Raw genomic sequence first — 11,748 nt, 5'->3', positions numbered from 1 at the left:
TGAAAGGGTATATGGGTCATTCTATTGTTTTCTGTAGCGCAAACTGCAAATGGACTCGGCCCATAATGCAATTATTACTATTTACTGCACTAGTGTCCAACTCTGACAAAGCACGGTCTTTTTTTTTTATTTTTGCTACAGTAATTTTTTAAATGTTATAGTAACTTTTCGTGAATGCCATAGTAATTTTTAAAAAACCTGCGTTATTTTGCTTTGTGCTACAGTGATATTACTATAATAATCCACGATGATATTTACTGTATGGTGAATAGTAAATCTTTGGATCATCTTACATTAAGTATAGATGAGTAGCTTTAGAAGAATGCAAACTTAAAAGCTTAGCTTACGATCTTCTCATTTAGGAGAGGAAGAGATTAAGCCCTTCGATATAAGTAGACATCTCCTCTAATTTCTCTCCGGTGATCTTCTCAAAAAATAATAATAATTGTAGACCGATAACAGTCAAGACACTCTTCCAAGATGCACTGACTTCATTTTTTTTTAGCACCGCCTATTTCAAATAGAATGATATAATTGATACAGATTGTTCGTGACTTTTTTTTTTAGGAACTAAAAACAGTGACTTCTTTAAATGATAAAAACTTATATTTGAAACTATAATATTATTATATGATTGAGAATTGAAACAACTAATTAAACTGATGACTAGTGGAGAGGATGCCGCGTGTCTAAAAGAGATCCGTATTAAAGGCAAGAAAAACAATATTTGACGTTCAGCCAAACATTACCCGTGCGGCCGTGCGGCCAAAAAATTAAAAAAAGCCGTCAAAAATGATATTTTGCAGCTTATTTGTTGTTCAACAAATTTGCATTTTATTCCCGCAACCAAATCTATTCTGCAAGCTTTAGAGCAAGTGCAGCAAGCTCCCAGTTGGGAGTCCTAGTCAGCATGCTCTCAAGAGCTCTCAAGCTTTAGCAAGCTCCCAGTTGGGAGTCCTAGTCAGCATGCTCTCAAGAGCTCTCAAGCTTTTTAAAATAAAAAACTAATAAATTATACCTTGGATGCTCTCAAGAGCTCTCAAGCTTTTTAAAATAAAAAACTAATAAATTATACCTTGGGAGGCACTCCTTTCTTTATGGAGCTCCAACAAGCTCCTAGTTAGGAGCTCCAACAATATCAAAAAAACCACTCTTCTATTTTAATATTTCACCCATTACTTTTAATTATATTTAAACCTCTTGTATTTTATTTCTAACCGTTGCACACGGTCTTCGTTGCGGATTGCGAGAACTCGATGGGATGACCTTCTTCTCCGACTTCTGTGTAGAACGGCGAGTATAAGGTCGATCCTTCACCGGTAAGGAGATGCGAATAATAGTTTTGTGAGGGATCCATGAGATTTGTAATTTGATAGGGATATATTGAGTTTTTTTTATGAGAGAGTTGTGTGAAATATTTTGAGTAGTGAGATGTGAATTTATAGATGTTTTTTACAACAGTAAATTTTTCAACAGGATTTTCACAACGTCAATATTTCCAACGTCAATATTTCCAACGTCAATATTCCCAACGGTATGATTCCACAACGTCAATATTTCCAACAGCCTGATTTTCACAACGTTCGATTATCAACAAGAAAAAAATTCACAACTCAAACCTTTCTTCTCCTTCGACAAAAAATCACAGATCCTTCTTCTCCTTCGACAAAAAATCACAGATCCTTCTTCTCCTTCGACAAAATCCTTTTAAAAAAATCGCAATCCATTCTTCGACAGACCAAAAAAATCAAAGCCAACCCCAACCCCAATTCTTCGACAGACCAAAAAAATCCCAATCCTGTTAAAATCAAAGATCGCAATCCATTTAAAAAAAAATCACAACCGCAGCTGGCCAACGCAGACCAAAAAACCCTCATCCCCAAATCTTCGACAGACCAAACCTTCTCCCTTCGCCACCATCGTCTCCGACCCAACCCCAGCTGGCCATCGCAGTCTCCGAACGCCACCGCCACCGCAATTCTTCGACAGACCCAATTCTTCGACCGCCACCGCCATCATCTCCGCCATCATCCATCATCTCCGCCTTCAGTCTCCGATCCCACCCCGAAATCTCCGATCCCACCGCCGATTTCTTATTTTGGAGGGGGGTTTTTGTAAATCCTCCCCCAGTTGGGAGCTCCCAAGCGCGCCACAAATTTGTGGAGCGCTTGGGAGCTCCGAAGCTGGAGGCCGCCACGTCACCACTTGGGAGGTCGTTGGGAGTGCTTCGGAGGCTGTTGGAGGGGCTTTGATCTGGGAGCTTGGCCACGTCGGAGCTGGGAGCGGAGCTGGGAGCTTGCTGCCCATGCTCTTACACCAGTCATCTTAGGAGGTTAGGCGGCATTTTATTTTTGGGTTCCTGGGGCAGCTCCTTTTGATGCCAAACATTATCATTTAGAAATTAGAATCAGATCCCACGGTAAAAAGTGGAACTTTGGTTCCACCTGTCTAACTTAAAATTCACGGTTTTCTACGTGAGAACGAATTCAGTATTTCAATAAAACACTTTTTAGAAATGACGACTTTGTAAAACGACAAATTTGTGCTGAGAGGAAGAACTCACTGTTGATCATGCACTAATGCAGCTAAGCGGGAAAAACAAGGAAGAAAACCTCAGGTTTACACTGGCTTTGATAAAAAAAACACAAAGGACTCCAGAGGAAAGTCTTTTTTTTTTTTTGGCAAAAAATCAGAACATGAACTCAATCCCTGACTACAAATCTCACAGAAAACAAAAAACAAAAAAAAACGAAAAAGAAAAAAGAAGCCGTTGTGCTATCCGAAAAATGAAGTAGTTGTCTTTAAAATAAAACAGAAGGAAATTAAAAGCAGCACCAGCAGGCAAAGCTTTTGAAAATAGAAGTAAATATAATTTACATCGACACTAGTATTAGTCAAAATATACACATACTCCAATCACAATACTACGCTATCATATATACACATACTCCAATCACAATCTGTCACTTGCATCGACACTAGTATTAGTCAAAATATAATTTACATCGTCGCTTTCACCAACTTGCTATTTACAAAGCAAAGGCATCGAAACCTCAGCTATGATTCAATGGACCGATGCTGCTTAACGCTGTGGGTCTTGTTTGTTAGTGTTGCCAACCACGAATCCACCTAAAAGGAGCAAATACAACAAAAATGAATAATACATAGGCATCGTCCAGAAAAGCTTTTCTTCACTGGTGAACACATGATATCAGTGGGTTACGATTTGATAAAGAAAGCAAGGAACCATATACGTTCTCTCAATAATAGCTATTCACATTGTCAGGAAAATTTATGAGCATGTTTGGGAATGGTTAAAGTGGCTTATAAGCCACTAAGACATGTTTGGCATGCACCTTTTTCGGCTTATAGGCCAAAAAAATATAAGTTGGGATAACCCAACTTATTTTTGGGTGGCTTATAAGCCACATAATTTGACCAAGTAGAAGACCACTGTACCCCTTAACATTTAAGAAAAGGGTTTTTTCCCCTATAAACCACCTTAAATAGGGTAATTATACGGAAACCACATTAGTTTTTAGTTTTTGTTGCAATCAACAACCTCCCAATCAAATTCTTCACTAAATTGCCCTTAAAAAACTCGGAGTCAATGTACATGACTCATTTTTTACTATTTAGGTCTTGTTAACATACAACTCACGTACCTTGAACTAGAATTTTTTAAGCTTATTTTTGGTTTTCTAGTGAAAATTTAACTAGGAGGTGGTTGAGTGCAACAAAAATCTACTTTGAAGCTAGTTTATGTATAAACTGAAAATAAAAGGTGGTTTCCGTATAATTAAACTATTGTTAAGGTGGTTTCTAGGAAAAAAAACTCATAAGAAAATTCAAAAGCTCTCTATTCTCCATCTCCTAGCCCTTTTGATTATTTTGACAACAAAGATGGATTATAAGCCACTCATTTGCCAAACATTCTATTATAAAAATGGATCATAATTCATTAAATTTAACAAACACTTTGGATTATGTCAACTTAAATTATAAGTCATTTGGGGTTTATAAGCTAAGTGGATTATAACCCAAAGTTGCCAAACATGGCCTATGTACTGCCGATTCTATCCAATGAATGACTGAAACCACATCAGCAGACATGCATATGGCGTATGAACACAGGACAACTGCAACCACATGCATGTATGTGGTAGACACACTAGATTACTTTAGGTGATACTGCTGTAAATGATTCAAGGTCAAATTGTACTGCTAAAAATTGTTCGCTGGATAATCAAAATCCAAAAACAAATTCTTAGTTACTATCTAATTTACACATAAATTTGTCTTTCTAAAAACCTCACACCAGAGACAATCTTAACCCAATTCTATCCGCAGTTGTGATGAGTGACGATAATGGTCCGCTCCACATCCTCGTGGATCCATTTGGTTCGGTGAGCTTTTTTAGTCCTCAGAAAGAAGCAGTTCTTTTCCATACTACTGTTTATTCTTTGGATATATCAATACATATTGAGTGGGGCATCTTGCCCTACTTCTTCCTTCAAAGAAAATTGTACACAAACTAGAAGCCAAATTCATATAGGTTACTACTTAAGTATCAAAGAAATTGAGGATTAGGTTTTAAGAGTAATAACCCCTTAACCCTCACCTGATTTTGGAGTTTGACCCAGTGGAACGTTAAGATGGAATACCTAGGTTATTTTGGCCAAAACGGAAAACCATGTCCCAGCAGGGAATTGTTGAAGAGTTAAAATATCACTTGTCACTCGCCATAACTTCAGAAACAAGCATTCTGATGTCGAAGCAAGAACATTAAAAATATTAAATTAAAATCATCTGAAAATACGTATAACCTACATAAATTATAAGTGTTCAAAGAACAGATTTTAATGGGTTCTATACTTCCATATCACAGACGTTACATACTTCATACTTGTTATTAGAGAGCATCTTAATTTTAGTGCGATTTTCAAGACACAAGAGTCTGAAGCAGCTATGACAAAATCCACATATTGCACTATAACATGAAGTGAGCACATAACATGCATACCTGCACTATAGAAAGACTCGAGCATTCAAACCGGAGTCCATGGCATGTCAAGATGTAGAATGCATATCTTTGCGTACCATCTTCATGTGTAAAGCTTGGTAGCGACCCAATTTCCACAACATCAGATAACAGTGTGGAATCTTGAGGGCTCAAATCTGCAAGCCATGCTTGAGCTTAACCATTGACAAGCAAATGCAGCAGAAGTATTACAAGCAGGAAGGGAAAAAGTTCAATTTTCCTTGACTCCAAAGAACCAAAAAAGGAAAAAGAAAAGCTTCTTGAATTCACTACTTGGCGAATATTTCTATTATGCATATTTCCAGTTCTAGACAAAATGATAATGCATCGAAAGTTCCTATGTGCCACTGAAGCATGTCCTCGTCTCCAATGTGCCATCCTAGACAGAACATTCTACTTAGTTTTATACAATGCACAAATAAATCAGGATGATGGCGTTAATGATTTAAAAGAAAATCCTTTACAAATTCTACTACTATGTGCTTATGAACATGTGAAACTACCAATCTTCTCTTCTCGAGGCTTAAACTAGCAACATGGATACTGCATAAATACCAGTTCTGATGACTGTGACAGAAGAGTTAGCAGACATGGGAAGATGCACAAATGTATCTCCTCAAGCAAAACTCTAAAGTTCATGCCAATTGAATATTATGAAACAACTACAGATTTCAAATGCATGATGGATTTTCCATTAAAGAGAACTAGACTACCACTAAATACTACCATATGGATTTCACATGCATGATATATTTCCAATGAAAGAGAAGTCGGCTACCTTCAGAAGTATCTAAAACGTGAATAATCTTGTAACCCAAATTGACTTATTGACATTCCCCATCAAAATCCACACTGTTGGTGTGATTAAATAAATTGTTGTATAGGAAAAACATGAATATGTTTTCGATTTGTTTTCTCCACAAAAAAAATGTCCTTTACCCATACATCAAGCGACAAGAATCAATTTCGTGGCCACTTGATGCAGTAGAACATCAAAAATAGTTTTCTGTACCTAGATACCTTCCTAGGGAATAACATCCAAATCATGCCTTAGGCAACCAAAAGACTAAAAAATTAAAATTAGCTGTTACTAGTAAATACGCATTACTTCAGTAAGAACATCAAATCCAAATTCAGTATTACAAAGATAACATTTCCACCATCTAAATACGCATTACTTCAGTAAGAACATCAAATCCAAATTCAGTATTACAAAGATAACATTTCCACCATCAGATTCAGGATATCCACTCAGGGTTTGTCAAATCCAAATTCAGTATTACAAAGATAACATTTCCACCATCAGATTCAGGATATCCACTCAGGGTTTGGTTGTAATGATCAGCTATAGCAAAATTATTGTTTCCAACATTAAATATTGCAGCGTCCAATTTGTAAATCAGTTTATCCCAAAAAAATCTAATCAGCACCTTAAATATATTCATTTGTTATACACTTAATGCTAAACTACATAAATTTATAATGCACATTTCACAACTATAGAATCATTATGATAGCATTAATATGTCAGTCTCCAAAAAAAAAATCTCCCTCTAAATGTATAGGAATCAGCTTTACGCACTTCACACCCAAATTGATGTACCACTTAAAAGTGCAAGTAGGATGAGAAGCAAAATGTCAGATAATCTAAAGAAGAAGAGAGTTTAAAAGAAATGAGGTCGTTACTGCTAAACAATTAAGCATGTTATCGCATAAGCATGTGCAGAAAGATGAAACGAAAATATTTACTTCAACGAATTGGATCAAAAGCTTACTGAATGGAACATACAATTATTCAATGGTATGCTTTAGTGACTCAACTATTTTCTTCTCTCTTACCCTTTTGATTGGCCAGTAGGCTGCAACTATCTCATTACATAGAAGTGAATAAAAATTTGCTGGAAGATCTTAGTGAAGGCCATTTTTTCAATTATATCACTCCTCCTTTGAAGAGAAACTAGAGCATTAAAATTAAGTAACCCTTCCAGCTTTACCCATTAAAAGCCACCAACAGATGGACATGCAGACTAAGAAGGAAAACACATAACATGTTTTGTATACAATTACATAGATAAAATATTGAACAGCTAGGAAGCAAATTTCAGGACCTTGAAAACTTGCAATATCCATATCTAGAAGACGTAGTACATTGTTACAAGTAGTCATGCTTGCATGATCTCCTCCTTTATGCTACATAGCATGATATAACATTTTTCTTTTGAGAAATCCGGAGGATGTAGAATTTTTTAACATATATCTTGATGCACAAAATATTTTCTTCTTCTTCTTGTTTGGAGAAAATAAGGGCCTCAGCCATTTTATGGAGATGGAGAATTAACTTTGCAGATTTCTAAGTGACCAGAATCATTACCAGTGGATTTGAGATAATAATAGATACATGATCCATTGAGAACAACAAAACGAGGAAGCCAATCATCAACATCTACATCATCTAAGATAGGAGGTTCTCCAGGAAGTTCTGTCCACCTCTAGACATATGTAAGAAATGAAATTAATCAACAGTTTGACCAATAAAAAATCAGAAAATCAATTAGTAGTAATAAGATAGCTGAGATATAGGAGGCATTACAGTTCTAATGTACAGATATCCTGAAAGCTGTGCAGACTTTAAAATCTCATCTAGATGTTCCAACCTGGACATGCAGAAATATTATCAACACATGCAGACTAACAACAAACCTGCTCAAGATATTCAATTATGATTCTTTTAGCATACAGGTGTCTAACTATCAGCTTAGTTTGATATTAGCGCCCACCACATTAAACTGATAGGCAGAAAACTCGGACTATTGAATTGGTAGAAAACTTGTTTGTGAGGTTAATGGATTAAATCACAATTTCCATGTAACAGCTATGAAGCATGATATTTCATTATCTGCAATTTTTCAGCAGGGTTGCCAGTCCTAACACATGCTGTTTCCCACTAAACGATAGAGAACTTCCTGCAACTGCAACTATAGTTGGTGCTAATTTTGGGACTTTTTCAACAATGGCTTTTGGTGTAGCATACAACTCATGACTGGAACAAGTATGTTTTAACCTGAACTTCAGGAAAGTAAAATGCAGTGCAGCTTTTAGAAAATGAATCTTGCTCAATTAAATAAGTAATAATAATGCATCATCATACTGGGCCTTTAGATGTGATTCTCTTTCTTCTCCGTCTATAATTTCTGAACGAAGGGCTTCGACTTCTGCACGTGTTAGTTCGACCTGTTAGTCAAAACCACCATTTCAATAAGAAAAAATCATTACGACTAATGAGAACAAGAAAATGTGAGACATCTAGATGGTCATCTCAACAATAACCATAAATACCAGTTTTGTCAACTGCACTTGAAATAATAAGAATTTATACTACATATTGCTCTTACCTTGTCATCTTCATCAGAGTTGGATGTCCATGGAAGACGTGGTAAACTAAACAAGTTCAAGATAGATGCAGCACCCATTACTTTTAACACAGCCTGCAAGTGACGTCGAGATCTGTATTGGAAAAACAATATGGACAGGGGCATTAGCAACTAATAGACGTATATGCATCCATGTAATTATTGAGATGACACAACACCTCGATGAATAATCAGTCCTGGTCCTTGTGGGGAAACAATCCACAGATGCTTCTGTATCTTGGAAGTGGTTTGGGTAAACTTCTACTTTTCCATAAACATCATCCATTAGCTGACACACTTTTGAGAGTGTGGGTCTAAAAAATGAAGGATAATGAAGTGCCTCTAGTGGGTAACTGCTACCGTTATAACTGCAGAAAAGTTAACTATTACGCAGAAATTACTCTCAACACTTACCTTGGTCTATCAATCCCTATGAATATAATTCCGCATTAACTAGTGTCTATTGAAGCCAGTAAACGCCACCTTTGCCTGTAAGAAATATCGCAGTAAAAGGTGTCATATGTAGCATTATATAAATGCAACGCTCACCAATGCATTTTGGCAGAACAAAATAACAAATTCCCACATAGTATTCATGTATTCCCTCAAAAAGAAATTAATACTCATTAAAATGAAGGTGAGATGTAAGAAGAAATAAGCCCCGACTTTTAAGGGAAAAAAACAGTCATGTGGTATTGACTCGTGTGAAAATCTTCTAAGACATGAGGGTGTCACATAATTTCTGCTCCTATCAAATAAATGCTTTAGATATATCGTAAAACTAATATCATGGAGTTCTAATTCTAAATCAAGGTATCCCATTTTATCTATATCTTTTGTCTATGTACTACGACGTTTCACAGCATGAATCAACACTTTCAAACATAAATTTTATGTCGAGCTATGTAAGGCACCGTCATTAAAAAAGTGGATTTAAAGTTTTAAACACCTAACAACTCAGATTTAGGTCACAAACCATAGAAACTAGCTAGAGCGTTTTACTTTTAGGTGTCCTTGGGAACAAAGATATATTTGCCTTTAACTCTTAGCTGTGATCTGAGAATTTGAGTTGCAGGAAAATAGGATAGAACATTTTTGTTGATTAGGTTTGGAGAGTGTCCATTGTGTATAACCTTCAAAGCTACATATGATTCAAGTCCTCAGTTGCGCAATTGTTATTTGGCTCAACAAATACTTACAATTATAGATTTGATTTAAACCTAAAAGTGCAATTTGGCAATCAAAACTCTCAAGATCTAAAAAAGGCTACTCCTAAATGTAAAAACTATATCCTCATCATCAAAAAATCTAATTCCCAATCACAAATCAAAGGGCCTGTCCTAAAATTCCGCATAAACTTATAAGGTAACCGTTACATAATTTTCTGCAAATAAAATTAATAGAATTAAACAAAGAATTAACTTTCCCCAAAATAAGAAGCAAATATACTCAAATCATCACCGGAAACATCCACCAGTCAACTCAATCAAACAATTAAGAACACCAAACTCAGCATACAACCAAGAAACCCAAAACTAACCTAAAACCGAATCAAAACCCTAGAACGAACGCAGTTTCAGCTCATCAACAGCTCAAACAAGCAGCATAAACCCTAGTTTTACCCAAGAAAGCAAATATTCAAACTCAAATACTCTTCGACTTCAATTAAAAGGAAATTTTAAAAAGATTGGGAACTGGATCGGACCTTAGTTTAGGGCTTTTTTGAGAAGAGTTGACGAAGATCTTGCGATTCTTTTCCGAGTTAAAAGCTTTTTTAAGTTTTTCTCTATCAAGCTCTTCGAAGAGGGAGGGTCAACCGCTAAACTGTTCCATACACCGAAAAAGACGCATTTACCCCTACGCGGTTACGCCTTATTGCTTCGCGCTGGCGGTTTTGCGTTTTCTGCCCGCTCTGATGTTTGACTTTAAATCAGCTGCTGTTTTAGGTATACTAGACTAAATTTTGCTTAGGACGATATTGTTGTAATATACTAAAGAAATAAAACAAGTGACAAGAGACAACAGAATATGAGAAATTATAAATTTTATTCATCAATTCTATTTCCATACATCGTACAATTTATAGATACATGATGGAAGATAAAAGAACATCAAGTTAATAGTCCACATACAAAGTAATGTTCACATACATTTTGTCTTTTAGATTTTAACAAAATGTCTTTTAGATTTTAACACTCCCCCTTGGACATTAATTCGAGATGTCAATGCCTCGTTAAAAACATCGCTAGAAAAACCCAGTGGGAGAAAAACTAGTCGAGGAAAAGAGTACATGACATAAGTAGATTTTTGTGTTGTATTAGTTGTCTCATTAAAAATCTTTAGTTAAGAAAACCATGTGGGACAAAACTTAGCAAAGGGAAAAAGAGTACAACTATAGACCTTCAAGACCCAGTCTTCGGGATTGTCTTAAAAATTCGCTCCCCCTGATGATGACAATCTCCTGAGTGTATGCCAAGAAAAACCCAGTAGGTCAAAACTTAGCAAAAGGAAAAAAATATAACGATAGATCTTCAGGGTCCAATCTTCAGGATTGTTCTTTAAGGATTTGCTCCCCCCTGAAGACGATAGTCTTCCAACTCTGCACATACCAATATTGTGAACATATTTCTCAAAAGTGGATGTAGGCAGAGATTTGGTGAACAAATCTGCAAGATTGTCACTTGAGCGAACCTTTTCGATGGTGATTTCTCCATTCTTTTGGAGCTCATGTGGATAAAAGAATTTTGGCGTAATATGTTTTGTCATGGTTCCTTTTACATATCCACTGCTCATTTGTGCAACACAAGTTGCATTATCATCATAAAGGACAGTGGGGGTAATATCGTCCTTCGCTAGACCACACGAGCCACAAATGTGTCGTATCAACGATCTCAACCATACACATTCTCGTGAGGCCTCATATAAAGTGATAATCTCTGAGTGATTAGAAGAAGTAGTCACCATGGTCTGCTTAATAGACCATCAAGAAACGGTAGTACCACCACAGATAAAAATATAACCGGTCTGAAATCTGACGTTATGGGGATCAGACATGTAGCCAGTGTCCTAATAGCCCATCAATGTCATATCTTGATTTCTTTTATAAAATAGTCCAAGATCTTTTGTACCTTGAAGATAGCAAAGAAAATGTTTAACGTCATTCTAATGTCTCCTTATAGGAGAAGCACTATACCTTGCTAGCAAGTTCACCGCAAATGCAATATAGGCCTGGTGCAATTTGCGAGATAGAGAAGTGCTCCAATGACGCTCAGATAGAGAACTTCTGGCCCTAACATT

The 11,748-nt window shown here is 36.2% G+C and overlaps 2 protein-coding genes across 2 annotated transcripts in view; both read right to left on the bottom strand.

The window, feature by feature from the left end:
* LOC109842111 (nucleoside diphosphate kinase III, chloroplastic/mitochondrial) overlaps positions 1–10,287 on the bottom strand; it is a 17,371-nt gene extending 7,084 nt beyond the window's left edge. The window contains exons 1-8 of the mRNA XM_020411023.1: positions 10,157–10,287; positions 8,866–8,940; positions 8,631–8,765; positions 8,434–8,545; positions 8,190–8,272; positions 7,632–7,695; positions 7,413–7,530; positions 5,024–5,178 (exon numbers count right to left, since the gene is read on the bottom strand). Of these exons, the coding sequence (XP_020266612.1) occupies positions 5,024–5,178; positions 7,413–7,530; positions 7,632–7,695; positions 8,190–8,272; positions 8,434–8,545; positions 8,631–8,737 (639 nt within the window). The 5' untranslated portion in view covers positions 8,738–8,765; positions 8,866–8,940; positions 10,157–10,287. The remainder of the gene's footprint in view (positions 1–5,023; positions 5,179–7,412; positions 7,531–7,631; positions 7,696–8,189; positions 8,273–8,433; positions 8,546–8,630; positions 8,766–8,865; positions 8,941–10,156) is intronic.
* LOC109842110 lies at positions 8,912–11,415 on the bottom strand. The gene is made up of 2 exons (XM_020411022.1): positions 11,061–11,415; positions 8,912–8,940 (listed from the first exon to the last, which is right to left on the bottom strand). Exons 1-2 carry the CDS (start codon positions 11,413–11,415, stop codon positions 8,912–8,914), a joined length of 384 nt encoding a protein of 127 aa, XP_020266611.1.

Source organism: Asparagus officinalis, chromosome 5, assembly GCF_001876935.1.
Source record: "Asparagus officinalis chromosome 5, Aspof.V1, whole genome shotgun sequence".
Lineage (NCBI taxonomy): Eukaryota > Viridiplantae > Streptophyta > Magnoliopsida > Asparagales > Asparagaceae > Asparagus > Asparagus officinalis.
Note: the sequence above shows the minus strand (reverse complement) of the source record. Positions and strands in the feature narration are given on the sequence as shown.